The sequence below is a fragment of the Ylistrum balloti genome, unplaced genomic scaffold (genome assembly GCF_031769215.1).
Source record: "Ylistrum balloti isolate Yb309-2 unplaced genomic scaffold, AGI_CSIRO_Ybal_v1 Utg369636, whole genome shotgun sequence".
Lineage (NCBI taxonomy): Eukaryota > Metazoa > Mollusca > Bivalvia > Pectinida > Pectinidae > Ylistrum > Ylistrum balloti.
In genome coordinates this window covers 468,327-484,758 of record NW_026781899.1, presented here as the reverse complement: position 1 = coordinate 484,758, position 16,432 = coordinate 468,327, and the positions used below count along the sequence as shown (strand labels likewise).

General features: G+C 34.6%; 2 protein-coding genes across 2 annotated transcripts; both read right to left on the bottom strand.

The window, feature by feature from the left end:
- Nucleotides 1-1,024: 1,024 nt before the first annotated feature.
- On the bottom strand, nucleotides 1,025-11,199 carry LOC132553335 (translin-associated factor X-interacting protein 1-like). Its single transcript, XM_060217572.1, has 15 exons — nucleotides 11,153-11,199; nucleotides 9,912-10,032; nucleotides 9,221-9,466; nucleotides 8,571-8,705; nucleotides 8,054-8,123; nucleotides 7,148-7,418; nucleotides 6,694-6,805; nucleotides 5,836-5,897; nucleotides 5,280-5,369; nucleotides 4,526-4,688; nucleotides 4,248-4,376; nucleotides 3,674-3,844; nucleotides 2,961-3,200; nucleotides 2,072-2,178; nucleotides 1,025-1,561 (listed from the first exon to the last, which is right to left on the bottom strand). Exons 1-15 carry the CDS (start codon nucleotides 11,197-11,199, stop codon nucleotides 1,363-1,365), a joined length of 2,163 nt encoding a protein of 720 aa, XP_060073555.1. The 3' UTR covers nucleotides 1,025-1,362.
- A 1,934-nt stretch (nucleotides 11,200-13,133) lies between these two features.
- LOC132553324 (uncharacterized) lies at nucleotides 13,134-14,133 on the bottom strand. Its single transcript, XM_060217563.1, has 2 exons — nucleotides 14,083-14,133; nucleotides 13,134-13,700 (listed from the first exon to the last, which is right to left on the bottom strand). The coding sequence occupies exons 1-2, from the start codon at nucleotides 14,131-14,133 to the stop codon at nucleotides 13,134-13,136; spliced, it is 618 nt and encodes a 205-aa protein (XP_060073546.1).
- Nucleotides 14,134-16,432: the final 2,299 nt, after the last annotated feature.

Here is a 16,432-nt window from a genome sequence, read left to right as displayed (position 1 = left end):
GACAATTTTATTGTTTGATAAATTGTGAAACTTTTATTTCATTCAAAAAATATTTTTCTTTGATAAGAATACAAAGAAACAAGTCCCTTCTTCGCATCACACACACTCACTTTCATACAACAGTGAAATCAATAACGGCACACTGGCATTTATAAACAGTATGTCAATTTCCTAATATGTATATAAGTATACATTGTATAACTCATGCAGACATATATATATATACATGTATGACCTGAATTTACAATAATGCTGGATATGATAATTTTATACAACTATGTACAGTGTAAAGATATCACAGACAGTTGGGGGTGGGGGGATTGTAAAATCAAATCTATTTATATTGAAAAAAATATCAGAATAAAGAGAATTAATTGGCAGATGTGCTGATTTTGATGAAATGTTACCAGATTAAAACTGATTTTGACAAGGCAATTGATGACACTAACAAAATTGGGACAGTTTTGGCTAATTTAGTCTCTTTTACTTTGTAAAAATGTTATTGTAAAACAGATTCTACATAACAAGGGGAGTAACTCTATAAGTTGAATTTTATAGCCATATAGTCAATGTGAAACCGAAGCAAAAAAACATAAACTTTTCATAAAATTTTGTTTTTAATGACTTTTGACTGTACTTTTTACCATCATAAGTAAAGTTTAATGTTTCACCAGAACTCAAAAGGGACAGAAAATCACAGACGACAACAATAAAAGTTAAAAACAAATAGGTGTAGACACAATTGCACATGATCAGGACACATTGTCACAGTAACAGTCAGTATGTATGTGTAAAGCTAGAAATTTTATAATTCTATCTTGGCAGATAATCAGCATGAATAATGCAACATTAAAACCTGAGTACTTTAAAAAGTTTCATAAAATTTCACACATACAGTTCTATATTATGTTAACTCAGATTTTGAATTTTGTTTATACATTTCGTTAAAAGAATAATTTCGAAGTGTTTTGAATATCCATTTCATAATAATAAAAAAGAAACACAAAAAAGAATTCATATGAAGAAGATTTTTAGATTATGTGGTATACTTTTGACTATTTACTGTCTACAAATGGGATTGTGAGTACAATGAATCAAAATTAATTATATATAGGTATTTGTGTATGTTTCGAATCTATTTCTCTGTCAGTAATCAAATAAAGATATCACTTTATATTAAGATCAAAATAATTTTCTTTGTAAAAATTGTGAAATTATCTTAAAATTATTTTCTTTGAATTTTACATACACAGCACTTTTTCTTTCACAGAAATTTCTTTAACCATGTGCAGAGATAAACTTGAGCCAAGGTTGATGGTTCCATGTCAGCATCTGAACACAGTCATATCATCCGAACAGAAATCACATTTTTTTACCAGCTCTGTGAAGACAGCCATTTCGTAATCTTTCCACAAGTTTAGATTGTTCAAGTGGTTCAACTTCGTTAAATTTTTCTGCAGTTGTATCAAAGGCCCATGCTAGATATTTGTCCATAAGAGCATTGTCTATTTCAGGGTCGGCCAGACTTAGTGCTCGCTTCAGATCATCAACAGTCACATTGCTGAAAGGTTCAAGTCATGATATTTAAATAATTTGTACATCAATGTATGGTTTTTCAGCAATTCAGAAAAACATTCACCGTTCTTTTTACGGTTCATATTTTCATTTTCACAATTTTACCGTAACCTTACCAGAAATGATACGTACACATACTTTTCACACAGTGATGGACTACATTTCTCTCTATTAATTTTTTTATATTCAATGTAATACTTCTTTTTTAATTCCTCCAAAATAACAGCAGAGCAAAATAAACAGCAAAAAAAAATGATCCAAAATAACCCTATCTATTTCAGCTTTCTGCAAACTTGCTGTAATGTAACACATAATTGATTTTATTATTGTATTGCAAACATCTTCATTAATCAAATTACTTGATTCCTGTTTATTTCATACTTATTTGCGTCCTGGTTATTTGTTTATATATCATACTTATTTGCGTCCTGGTTATTTGTTTATATATCATACTTATTGGATTCCTGTTTATTTATTTAGTTTTTTTCATACTTACTTGATTCCCGCCAGCTGTTGTTTAATATCCTCAACATAATTGAGTCGTTCTTGTTTGATGAACTTCATGAGTTCCTCCAGGAATGGCCCAGTCCTTCCCTCATCATCCTGTGGGTATTAACAAAATGTGCATATTACATACTGTAAAATATTTAATTTTTGTGGGTGATTTATTTTCATTGAATTTGAGGATACTCTTAATCAATGAATTCATACAAACATTTATAATTAGTTTTAGTAGACTTACTGAGCTATATCTATTCAGGAAATCCATGTGTCAACAAAATAGTGTTGTTTTGAAAACCCATGAAAATAGAGTCCCATGAAAATAGAGTCCCATGAAAATATGCAATTTTGCAGTATATACATCATTTATGACACAAGTAAAAAAACTGACTTGCACAATTCATTAAAAATTTCTTTCACTTTCATATGCCCATTAAATCCTAACACAAGTATGATAAACAATGTCTTCTACAGCTATTTCATAATTATCCTGGAAGTACCACACACCATGCTGCCATCTACCATCATATCATTATCTATAAAGTCAATACACCCAGTAGACCAGCCGAAACAGAGACAGTCTACACATACCATCTACTATTGTATATCTGAAACTTTTACCAAAGTTTAACCATTGCCCAGTTGTCAATATGGCAAAAATGAAATTTCAGCTAGGATAAAATGTTATACATAAGCTGAAATACATTACTATAATTTAAATCTAAGACTTGTTAATAAATGAAGTTTCCAGCAAAGGACAAAAAAAAATTAATGCAAGCGTTTCACCAGACAAAGTTTTTAATGCGACTTGGAATTTCATTTGGAGATGAAAGAAATAGTGCCATACCCTATCATTAACCTGTTTACCATTAAATCACATTTACCTCTTTAAAGAGTTCCTTATATTCAATATTCTCTTCCTTTGAGTCAAGTTCGACATCCGCTGCCTTCATGGCCACCATGAGTGTTTCGTCCTCCATGCCAGGGAAGGTTGCGCGTATGCCCTGACGTAGCTCATCCTTACTGATCTTCTCCTGGTTGCCCTTCTCCATGTCGGCATTCGTCAGATGGTTCAACAGCTCCTCAATTTTGTTCATCTGGTCGTGGTATATCTCTTCATCAATCTAAAATGTTACAAGCAGTTTGATTGGTCAACTTGAAACAAATCAAAATTTTTGATATTATCATTTCTTTTTATGAATTTAAAATGTAGTCTTCAAATGTATTACATTATGTAGTAGAAACAGATAAAACTGCTTCATTGATCTAGAATGTGAGAGCTTTTGTGTGTTGGGAATTTAATCTGATTTAAGTCTATCGACCAATGAACAGCCCAAATTATTTGAGGTGGAATTCTAGATGTAGTACTTTTGTGCCGATGACTACCTCATTTGATATAATGTGGGAGCCACACACCCATGAGTTCATGATCTCTACTTCCTGGAGACACAAGCTACCTGGATAGCTATCAAACTATACATCTCGGACTATCCTTAGGATTGCGAAATCTGACACTCTATTCTGAATTAGCTATCGTGGCGCCGACGAATGTAGTTACATGTTTATAGGGATATAATTCTTCCTGTATGAGACTTACGTTATAAGTGAGGACTCCCCAGAAAAGGCCGATAAGTTCATCGTGTGCGTATCTCTCGCAGGCATCCTGTAAGTTGTAACCCCATTCCACCTTCATCTGCGGCATAGCGAAGCGACGCTGGAGGTACAGGTCCAAAAAGTCACTCATAGCATCTCTCTGGCCATCTGTTCTCTGCAAATATGTCATTTCATGTTGCATTACAAAAATAAATAAATAAAAAATTCCAAAAAGGAAATTTGACAACTGCATATGAATAACGTTTTTCTGTTTTTTTCAGACACAATCGTTTTTTGTCACCTCAATAAATAGTTCTCATTTATTTCTGTATTTATTCTGCAAAAAACTCCGGGAAGCAGTATGTTCCTTCTTTTACAAAGTCAGAGGGTGGGCTTATCAAAGGACAATAAAATAGTATATTCATTTACAATTTATTTAAACAGCAATATAATGTACATAACATATACATACCAAGAATGGGGACCTACATAAGGTCTAGGGATGGTCTTATCACAGGGCAAAAAAAAAGTTTTTATTAGTTTTAAATGCAGCTATTGTTTAACATTTGATAACTTACCTCCGCATCATGTGCTACTTTTTCCCTCCAGATGTCTCTAATGAGCATGGAGCAGTCTCGCTTGCCGAGTCGTCTGTTGCGGACAGGGCCTTCGACTTGGAGGTATTTAGGGACAGTTGGACCAGTGCCCTACAGAAACCACAAGACAATCAGTGTAAAAGTTAATCCTATTTTTCCACATAATCAACTTTACTTTTGTATTTTATCAATTTTCTAATCTTAGTCATGTTAAAATCTAAAGGTCTAAACTGAGGTTTCTGTGTCCAAGTTTGACTGACCTGTCCATCAAAGTATTCAGCTCCTCCCAAATCTCCCGCTCCTCCAGCTGCAATCTCGGCGATGAGGACGTCTACCAACTCGTTGCTCCTCTTGCCCTTGGACAACTCCTGCCACCTGGTCATCCCTCCCTGGACGTGGTCAGCACACTTGTCCCAATCAGGTCTGCAAAAAAATACAAAATGCATAGATATGAAAGTGTCATTTCTCTTTCTCTCTGAAAGTAGATTCAATTTTTTTTTATTTTGCCGGCTGTCAACTCTCATCTAGTTGAGAAATGACTTGTATGTTGTATGGTCAGTAATTATCTACCATTATAATACTATACTGGCTTGAAACAGATTTCCTGTAACAAAGTGACTCAGAGGATTTGCAAACATATCTATAAAGGCCATTAAAGGGATCAGAGAAAATTGACCCTTATACACAGGTGTCCTTTATACTGAGGTTTAATTACTACGATTGATATTACAATGGGACCCCCAAAAAGGTATTTTTGACATAATATTAGGTGGCCAGTATTTGGCAATGTGCATCATTCTATAGATTCAAAACAAAGCCAGACCTGCTAAAAGAGGATTCTATCTTGTTCCGTGATGTCTCAAATACAGAATTTCACTCGAAATGAAAACAATATTCAACCAGTTGCTAAACTGTCTCAAAAATCATGATAAATGAAGTGTGATAACAATACAGATAGGATCAAAATTGCAATATCTCCCTCGTAATTCTGTATAGTAAGTACACATACAGTACCTGGGGGTGGAGCTGCGTTTGAGTGTCTCACACTCCATGTAGTACTCATCTCTCTGTTTGGTCACGGTCTTGTGGACATCCAACAAGGCACTGAAACAAATCTCTCATTAGTCCTGATATATACACACTGTATGTATACTGAAATCACATTTGAAATCATTTGACCATTTCATAGGGTATACTAGCTGGTAATGGTTTTTTTTTAATTTTTTTTTTTTAAATGAATCAAATTTTTGCAGTTTTTTTGAAAGCTTGAAAAAAAATATTGTTTACATAAAATCATGAAACTGGCTATGGTTGGTTTTCTCTGTCAATCTTGCTTTCTTTGGTATTTTTTCTAAATTTAAATTTGTCCTCAAAACTAGCCAAAATAGACAACCCCAAAGTGATAATTTTCACAGTAATATAAGCTCTGGATTTCAAAATTCAGGGAGTATCCAAATTCTTATCCCAGAAGCATGGTTGTTAGGGTATATTGATACTGACAGACTTTTTATTTAGCTGTGACAATAATGTAATAATATTGTTCCCTAGTATCAATATAGATGCGACTTACTCGTGTTCCTTCTGTAGTTTGAGGAAATCGTCCTGGGCTGTGGTATACAATTCCTGGAGTTTCTGTTAATAAAGCAATGCTAATTAGCATGTGTGTAAAATTACCACATATATTGTATTATCTTTAGGGGGTTATCATAACACTACCTTAACATTGTAACTGAATTAAAACATTACAACTCAACTTCTAAACAACAGTCAAAGTCTCAATCTTTTACATGTGACCCGTGATTTATCAACATTTTAAAAGGTCTAGACATTTTCCACCGAAAACAGGCAAACAATGGGACATTCCCTACATATGGCATGTTAAATTTCCCAAATTTAATAGGACAATTTAGAAAAATATGTGTCATTTGTCCCGGAACTCATAGGTAGAATAATTGTTCCATAACATAAACATAACATAACATAACATAAATAAAGATGCTGTGTACAGTTTTATATGTAAGGTAATGAAAAGGTTTAAAACTCTTTTAGTTATTCTGGAAATGACACACAATATGTAATAATTATATATTTGGTTTGCTGCTAGAATTAACAAATTTGGTGTCAAATTTAATATTTTCATCACAAATTATCACAAAAGATATAAGAGATATTCTGTTCACCTGAGGTTTTGAAATTACAGTTCATCATGCTTAGTCCATCAGTTTGGGAATTGTCCAGATCACAAATGAAAATGATGGCAAACAAATGACAAATGTTAAAAATTGAAGAAATGTAAAATGTACACCGAGAGATAATGAAGTAACTGATCACGTCCATGAAGTTGCACTGAAACGTGAACAACATGCCTAGAAGTGTGGATACTGTAAAATCTTCCATAAACCACAGCAATTCTAATTAAAAATCTTACATTGTATTTAGCCTCTAGGAGTTCAAAGTCCCTCCTGGGTATGACGTCTCCGTAATTAGCCACCATGTTGTTGAGACGCTCTGTAGCAGCTTTTTCGTCCTCTCTGGCTTTCCTGAACATCAGACAAGAGCACATTACACTATGATTGGGGTAGTCAAACCACAGACAAAAATATTTGCAATTTATCCTTAAAATTATATACCTCATCTTCACCAACTGAAATTTACTACTATCATGAATGAAAAGACTGTGACAATTTTTTTTTCACTTTAAAAATTTTAAAAGTTGACAGTTTAAACTGAAAGTTGAAAATTGAAACCTTCAGTTGCATTTATCATCCACACTTTGCACAGCTAATAAATCCTTGTAATGATTCGAAGACTGTACTTTGATATTGTAGAAAATCAATATTGATGTCTCCAGGTTTTCAGATCCGAATGATTTGCTAACTTACTTCAGAGCAATTTTCAGTGTCATCGGATCATCCTGCGCCTCGTCTGAGGCAGATTGTTTCGACATCATGTAGTCGTCCTGTTGATAGCGCAGGTCGTTGATGTCAGACACCAGCTGTTTACGTGCGTCACACTCGTCACGGTACCGATGATACTCTGCGGCGAGATCTTCCTGTAACTTAGACACCTGGGTTAATAAGTCTTTCTGCTCGTTGTTCATCTGTTGGATCACTTCTGTAAGCCGTTTTCTCTCCATCTTCAAATCGCGTATCTCTACAATGGTGGACAGATGGTTATTTAAAAATGTATCATTTGTTTTTTGTAAGAAGTCCAGGAGGCAACATTACAACTTCTGACTAATACAGAGGATGGGCTTATCACAGGATCAAAAACATGTTATTGTTATTTCTACCAAACAGTAATAGGGTGGGCTTATTACAAGACATGAGGTTATCAGTGGATAAAAACAAACACATTCAGACAATTTTGTTCTAGAGATGTTGTAGAGAATAGCATCAGTGTCTGTAATGAGTAGACTTTCATCTTAGTGAGAATTTACATAAATGTCTGCATAACTATTTTTGACCATCAAACTATGCGACAAACGTAATATATCATGACTCTTGATTTGCCTTTAAATTCTGCTGTTGTATCAAATTACATCCTCTGGTCTTGAAAAAGAAACTTATTTATCTAATAAGAACTAATGGTACCTGGTCAATTAAGATAAAAATTTATCCCTCGTTGAGTAGGCTTCTTACAGAACAGACAATGTAAAATGATTTGTTAAAAAAACTAATGAACTGTAATAGATATGGGTGGGCTTATTACCAAACATGGCCTTTATTTTTTTCAAAAATACTCCAAATTTCAGGATAAGTGATTGAAAAGCTGTTGCGTGAGTTTACCTTGTTTTTCCTCCTCTCTGATGGCCATAATCTTCTGGTCACACTGCTCAGAAACTGTCACCAACATTTGCTGAAAAAGAAAATTAAATATGTTTCAGATACACATGGATTCTGTCTACTATCCTAACTATCAACCAAAACATTACAAAGTTGGAATTTAAAGTGAAATTGAAATTTCAAAACAACAATCCTCCCTTGAATTGATCCTTGAAATACTGTAAATGTGCATATTTTTGTGGTTAACTTATTTTAGCGTGGGGTTTTTTTTGTGGTAAAATATTATTGTATTAGTTGTAGAATTTGTATGTCATTGATATATCTACTATTGTAAAAGTGCCTATTCATTTTTATATTTATAAGATAAAAATTCATATTGTACTAAAATTTGATGACACAGAAATAGAAAATTTACAGTATTATTTAAATAAAAATAGTGTTTAGTTACCAGAAGTCAACATATGATTTTTAATAACCTTTGTCATTATGCACATTACAATGTATTTTGTAGTATACTCACTTTGAGAGGGTCGAGTTCTCGGATTTGCTGTCGTTGAAAAGACAGCATCATCTCATACTCATTTTTAATGGAGGAGAGCAGGGGTTTGTAGGTCTTGAAATCTTCTATGAGATACTCAAATACTTCTCTGTGGGCCTGTGTGGAAAAAATTTTCAAAAGATAAAACACAGAAATTTCCACATCTTTTTTAACGGTAGGTCTAACTGTAGTGTCTAGTTATCAATATAGTAAACAGCCAAATGAGTTATATAAATATATAATATACCACAAGTACGCTTAATTTTCTGAAATTCAGTAACATTTATAGGATTTTTTTCCTTTTTCTCTTTCTTATTCATGGGAGTCCTGGAAGCCACCTCCAAAATTTTTTGGGAGTCCTATTGTTTCGGGTTCTCAAAATTAGATGAGTCCCAAAGGAAAAGCATGCATTCAGTATTCAAAATATTTGAGTTCCAAAATTCACTGCAATAAATGTCTATGTTTTTATATACACTTGCACAATGTTTATATTTACCTTTTTGCTACATGATCAAACTAGCATTACCAGGTGATAATTCAAAGGGCTAAAAAAAAAGTTAAAAAAAAACAATGAAATATATTTCATGATATGAACAGAACTTCCACAAAGCCTAGGCTCTAAGGCTATATACCTGTAGTCGTAGGTCATTCGGTACAACTTGTGTTACTCCTAGAGCTTTAAGTTCTGTTTTTAGGTAACCTTCCAGCTGTTCCAGGAAGCGTGGTTTTGGTATAATTTGTGGCTTTCCCATCAAATCTTCATCATATAAGACAAGATTTTTGTTCTTTGTCAGCACCAGTGTTGTACGTGGTACATTATGTCCACTAGCATGAGCCGGCCACGTATCCACTGCACCAGCTGTAGTATCGGCATAGGGCTACACAGAGAAAAGAAACATTTTAATTTCATCTTAATGAGATGTCATTGATGGATTGTCATGTTCCTTATATAAGACTGCTATACCTGACTGATTTGCTAAAGTGTATGACTGAAAGTTGACTGAAAAATCAGTATTGAATAATTTATTTTCAAAATAATATTACTTCGTAAACACATCAAAAGTTCATGCAGCCTGTTAACATTAAAAAAAAACCAGAACACTGATGAATGGTTAAAATTTAATTAGCATGAAAAAACCTTTAGAAAATATATTTTTATATGTTTATTAGAAAACAACTCTGAATCAATGAAAAATTGTTTTATTGAATTTAATTTAAAGTTTCAAATGTAAATTATTTCTATGCTTCAAAATGTTATGGTGACTGCTTTAAATTCTAACCTGTTATATTAAGTTTAACGATGGTCACACACCGAAGACTTACCTTTAATGCTTTTGGGTTTGGCAGAGGATATGTTTTGTTGTCCAATCTATAACTTGGACCTGTTAATCCATCAAATTTGGGGCCCATCCGAGGGGACATAGGCCCTATAGGCCCTCCTCTCCTTAAAAAGAGTAAGAAAAGAAAATCATTCATAAATCCAAAATGCTATGTTATGCTAAATGCTAGATAACAAATTAAAATTTATCAATATTATTATATGTAGTATTAGTTTGCAGAGTGGTACAAAATTTTTGTTTTATTTTCCTTGATTTATCATCCCATCCTTTCAGAAGGTGGTGGCTACCTAACTGAACAACATACCAAAGGCCCATTAAATGCCATCCCAAGGACACAGCCAATACAGCACAAAATGGTTGTGACCTCAGCTTCCTATAAACATGATTGTCCCAAGTAGGGATCAAACTTACAAATAACAGATCAACTGATCCACCAAGAAGTTGAAATCATTTCAAGTTAATCTAGTTTAGATTGCGTAAATGTGTACCACTGATGTTATTCAGTGTATTGAGTATCCATGAGTGTTCAGTGTTCTAATTATAATTATACATGTTTATACCAGGTCCCAGAGTTAATAATCAGACTTTGATCTCGACCCCGTCATCAGGACTTCGTGTTTAATAAAAACCAAATTGCACATGTTTGAATTTACATTATGTACTTGATGCATGAGTTTCATAAGCAATGACCGGTGTATTTAGCTGTTCAGTTACACCATAATTTGTTGGGTCAATAGGACATGTGGATTGAAAATGTTATGCACACCTCATGAAGATCAAGACATTAAAAAGAAAGGACCTTCATCGCCTTGGTACTGTACCAGTATACTGTCTTGGTAGCACATTTCATCTAGGTTGATAATCGGCATCAACACTAATCAATGGTGATGATTATGGAAATGTGTTTATTTCGATTGTCAATACCATAAACCAAGTTCCCTCTGCCTCATACACCAGACATTAGACCATAGTTATCGTTAGTAGACACTTATTGATCAATGATGTGTGATATCGACCATATATCTGCCCCTGGCAATGTCTAACGTCTGGTGTAGGATCAAGATTAACTCTGAACTGCCAGGAAAACATGACTGACAGCACTATGATTCGGTCCGCCATTTTGATTAAACATCTCATAAATCGCAAATGTTGAAACATTTTCGATAGAATGACAATTCTAGTTCGAGAAGCCATGATAATCATTGACATATCTTGACGACTTACCCCGCGAGCGGCGGTAGAGTGCGAGCCATTGCCATTTTCCCCTCCATATTGAACTAAAATGGAGGCGTTACTACGACAACAATAATCAAGTTCTGACTTCCGTAAGTCGTAAATCATAATAACTTAACATTTGCCTAAATTATTTAAAAGAAACAAATGGAAAACAAATTTTTAAAAATATTAACAGATTACAGCAAATGTTTCGGAAATTAAATGCGTTTTATAATGTGTGGATGTTGTAAAAATGCAAAAATAAACGTTACTTACTACAAGTGATTGAACACATAATACGTCTTCAACCGAACCAAATATCAACGCTGGAGGACGAGCCGTTCAACGAAAAATCGGTGTCGTTTATGAATAAAAGATGAACAGCATTTCCCTTTCCGCGCTTGTTTTTTTTCACATTTTTATGTATAAGCAAAAACATATTGGGAAGATGTAATTAAGTCATAAAATATCGAAACACACTTCAGTGTTATATATGTCTCTGACTTCAGTAAAAAAAATAAAGAACACTCGTCAAAGTCTTTTCGATCTGAGGATGAAATTTTGCGTACACGCAAAAATTAATGCGTTTTCATCGTTTGATAACTCATCATCACCTAATGAGAGCACTTTAGTTGATATTGGGCGATTTAGTAGCAAACTCGCATACACGGAGTCGGCCGTATGCAGCTCTTTCTACAGGATACCATGGGTTATGTCCCCTTATTGTTTATCGAGTCGTAGGCATGTAACCCTACGGGTAGAATGGGGTCAGTCATGGATGAGTGATTTTATCAAATAACTAATATAGGCTTAGTAGGTACCATTTTACTCGGAGAACCGGACAGACTTGGCTATATGTTGTAGTCTACACAGAGGTTACACATCTATCACATGTTGTTCGTAATAGCACGGTACGTGACATGTAGGACTTTTCGAATCTGAATCCATGATAGCGTGAATATCCATGTTCAGAATCACAAACAAATGATAACCACCTTCACTGATTATTATAAACACCAGACTGGTGCAATTCAGCTCAACAATATCTGTCGAATGAAAACAACATTCGATTATATGAGTGTCTATATATGGTCAGTTATTTCGAAGGACGCGCCTTGTGGTTTACATGGACAGGTGTAAACTACAGCCATCTCTTTCGTGGGCTAATTTCTCCTATATGATTTCACACATTAATATTGTCAATATACGAAGAAATCGTCTGATTTCAGGGGCGTATGTAAAGACACCCGTAGATTCGGTTATAACAAAGAAAACTCCGAGACTATTACTGTGGGAATACTTCTCTCCAATGCAATTACATACTACAGAGCGAATCTCGAAACCACTGAACTCGTACATTTTATTTCTCATTAAGATAGCTGTCAATAAGTCATTTTTACGTAATCCATTTGCTTGGTTGTTGCAACATCATGTACTCAATTTTGAAGCAACAAGTGCGTGATTTTTTTGGCAAGTTCAATGTAATGACATACAATGTACTAAATGCGATACTACCACTCCGACATAATTAAATATTCTTGTAATCAAGTCTTTCAGTGACAGTTTGAAATTTTCAATCACAGACGTGTCTGTTCTGTGATGTGTTTTGAAGTTGACAAAATTATATTAAGTTGTCCTCTTTTCAAAACTATTTTTTTTTTTTTTTTGTTATTTATAAAAAAAAACTCAGAATAAGAAGTCAGCAATCATCAATGCTTTATTAGGATATAACTATCATGGTGTGTACATGATAAAAATTATTATCAACCGTTCACATTTGACCAGATGACCACATTATTAAAAATTCACCAAGCACACACGAGATTGTTGGCAATGTACGTGTCCTTGAGTCTAGCTATCAAACAACGCGTTGCATTGTGGGTACAGTCAATAGACATTACATTTGACAGTAGTGGTAAAATCGTGAGACAATTTAAACATTTTATTCTGATTGTAGCTAATTATCAACGTTGTTGCGAAAAAGTTCTTATTACACAGAGCTGGTCCATCCGAGAGTGGATCGGAACCATTCATATCGATGTACGGACACATCCGGGGTCTTTTTAACTGATTGCTGATTACCCTCGTCGCCATTAGCTGCCGACACGTCGGACAGTTCCATGGTTTTCTTCACACTTTTTTCTGAACTTGCTTGTATGGAACCTTTGGCATGTTCATAAATCGGACCATGTGGTCCTAACATTTGCCTTGAAATCAAATCAGCTGGGGATTCCGATTCGTCGGGTAGCTGGCCTGGTAGCTCGACCGCAGCCCTTGGGTGGCTGTTAGATGGCGCCAGGGTGCTGGAGAATACCGATGACATGAGTCGCAATGGCCTAGATTCCACTAATGTGTCGATTACCACTTCGTCGTCTGATTGAACGTCAGTCGAATGAGTGCCAGTCCAAACGGGCTCCACGAATAATGTGGGGTCAATCTCGTAAATAATGGGTCGTTTATTCGGCCTGAAAAAGTAGTAACATCCCAACAAACATCTTCCCAACAGTGGAGCTGGGCAACCTTCTGTACCATCCAGACTGGCCACATCCGCAAGGTCCTGCGAATAAGAAAAAATCAAGGATTTCTTGTACCACAAAGCAGCTTAATCTATGTGATCTCTTTTACCTAAGTGCGCGAAATGCTTAATTATTTCCCATTGATACGACACAACATTTAATGCTTTCATTTATGAGTATATTCCCTTCAAAATTACTTAGTTCTGTCTTATTGTGAAAACCTGCAGGGAGCAATTCTGTCAACAATGAAATGTATATTTTTTGTGAAGCACAATTCAAAATAGAAATACATTTATTGATGTCGTTTCGTATTACGCTATGTCATTCAAGGTTAGGGGCCACCAACAACCAAATTTACAACACAAACATTTCTTAATGGTAGTTTATGCAGATTGTTTAATACTGATTGTAAAGACAACATACCTTTGGATCTATTGAAGAGGGGTCTACTACAATGTGGCGTCGCTGTGTCATGACGTGAATGCAATATAACCAGATCGTACAACCAAAAATCTGAAATAGAGGAACTTCATTTAATTGCATGACTATTTCCCCAACTGATAATACTCGTACGTGTTTTGTGGATCTCAAATTTCGTGGTTTCCAAGAAAAAGCGTTGATATTTTATTTTGTAGATAAACAGTATTTCCGAATTCCACTCGGGCTATCAACGACATCAACGGAACTTGAAAACCTCCACAAAAAAATAATTCGTTAGTAGTTTTTTTTTCAGTTTAAACATATTTTATTGCCAAAATAAATTTGAACAAGGGCATTGCGCACAAGTCATTACAACTTATTGGAGCTCTCTCCCATCATGCATTTTCAAATACATGCTTATAAGGATATAGGCTTAAACATAAATTATAAATATTAAGCATTCACACACAGACATAAAAATACATCATCGTATAAGAATCTTTTAAAACCTTTTACTGGATTTAATGAAATTTTGCACATGTGTAAAGACAAAATAGTTTAGGTCCTCAGAAAGATCAAAACTACCAAACAAAAGAAGCTCTAAATTCAAATCTATTTCTTATTCAGCCAGATTATGAAACAAAGTGCGTCTTTCATTTTTGAAAGTTTGACACTCAAAGGAGAAATGAATGGTATTCTCACAAGGATATCCACAGGAGAAAACTGGACTTTCGGCAAGATTTACTCGTGAAGATCGTATTTAAGGGAACTACAATTGTGTCTAAGTTTAGTATGTATTATGTTTAACTTCCGTTCACCATAACTAAAATAGACAGGTGGGGATTGTTGTGTATTTAAAGTAAGTGAAGTTTTAAACAATTTTTTTATGGAAGGCAGTGGCCGTACAGAGAAATCTAACAAGATCCAGCTACGAAGCGTTGAAGGTATAAAAGAAAGGCTTGTAAGAGAAAGCCCAAATAGAGGAACTCTATAATCATTGTTATTTCCAAGATTGTATCGGATATTATCTGCAACAATAGGTGGCAAGAGATCGTTTAAATAATCTGGAGTTAGCTTGTTATGAATTTTAAATAAAAGTTGAAGTTTTCTGCGTTTTCGACGATTCGAAAGTGTATCTAAACCAGTCTCAAAATGTAAATCTTCTATACGTGCATCAGAAGGAAGGCCAGTTATAATACGAGCAGCTTCTCTTTGGGCTTTCTCTAATTTATCTGATTCAGTATTAGTGCAACCGTCCCACAATTCACACGCATACTCTAAAATTGGTAAAATAAAAGCTTTGTGAATTTTGAAGAGACTATTTCTTTTTAACAAATATTTCAACCTTAAGACATTTATTTTCTTCATAACAGATCCCCCATTTTGTGCTGGAATTAAAATTTACCCCCAAGTGCCTATGATGATCAGTAAAATTTAAATCTTTCCCGTCTAATTTCACGTCGAAATCATCATCTATGTCAATCGAATCAGAAATAAATATTACCTCAGTTTTTTTCTGGGTTGAAAGTAACCAACCAAGTTTAAAGAATCAAGATCCCTATTTAAGACAGTTTGGATTTCAAGACATGACGAAGAAAACTTTAATAAAGAAGAATCATCCGCTAAAAGACGAGAAGATGATTCAAGGACATCGGCAATATTATTTACGTATATAAGAAACACAAGAGTTCCTCGGAACTGTATGTGTCGCCTGCATAAAGTGTCACCCAGAAATTGAACTGGATGTGCAACGATCAACCATAAAGTTGTAATACCAAATTTTCATTTCTATAACTTGAAACATAACCAAAGAAAGTCAAGATATTCCCAGAGAATTTTCTAAGTTCAAAGGGGCATAACTCAGCCAAGAAGAGTCACAGACAGCCAGGAATCATACTTAATCTGTACCCTTGCAACAAGAAGCCGTATACCAAATTTCATTTCGATAACTCAAAGTATAAGCCAAAAAAGTCCGGAAAACAATATTCCCAGGAAATTTTCTAAGTTGAAAGGGGCATGACTCTGCCAAAAAGTGTCACAGACAGCCGGGAATCGAACTTAATCTGTACCCTTGCAACAAAAAGCCATATGCCAAATTTCGTTTTGATAACTTCAAGCATTACCGAAAAAAATCCGGAAAGCTTTCGTACGGACGACAACGACGCGTGACGACGGACAAAGTGATCCCTTAGTGTTCGCCAGTTCTGCAGGCGACACAAAAAGTGGTCCAAGAATGGAACCTTGAGGAACCACTGCTTAGTTTGAATCTAATTGAGAATAATGAGAATAAACACTATTTAGGAATACTTTCTGCTGCCTATTAAATACATAGCTTTCTAGCCACGTAAATAGC

What these genes read in the sequence shown, in the direction of transcription:
- LOC132553335 (XM_060217572.1), bottom strand. Translation starts at nt 11,199, where the DNA reads ATGGAGGGGAAAATGGCAATGGCTCGCACTCTACCGCCGCTCGCGGG. An exon ending in TCCTAGAGGCTAAATACAAT is followed by an intron (nt 5,898 to 6,693) that starts GTAAGATTTTTA and finishes CTTTATTAACAG; the next exon opens with AAACTCCAGGAATTGTATAC. An exon ending in CAACAGCTGGCGGGAATCAA is followed by an intron (nt 1,562 to 2,071) that starts GTAAGTATGAAA and finishes TGAACCTTTCAG; the next exon opens with CAATGTGACTGTTGATGATC.
- LOC132553324 (XM_060217563.1), bottom strand. Translation starts at nt 14,133, where the DNA reads ATGACACAGCGACGCCACATTGTAGTAGACCCCTCTTCAATAGATCCA. An exon ending in CCTCTTCAATAGATCCAAAG is followed by an intron (nt 13,701 to 14,082) that starts GTATGTTGTCTT and finishes TCTTATTCGCAG; the next exon opens with GACCTTGCGGATGTGGCCAG.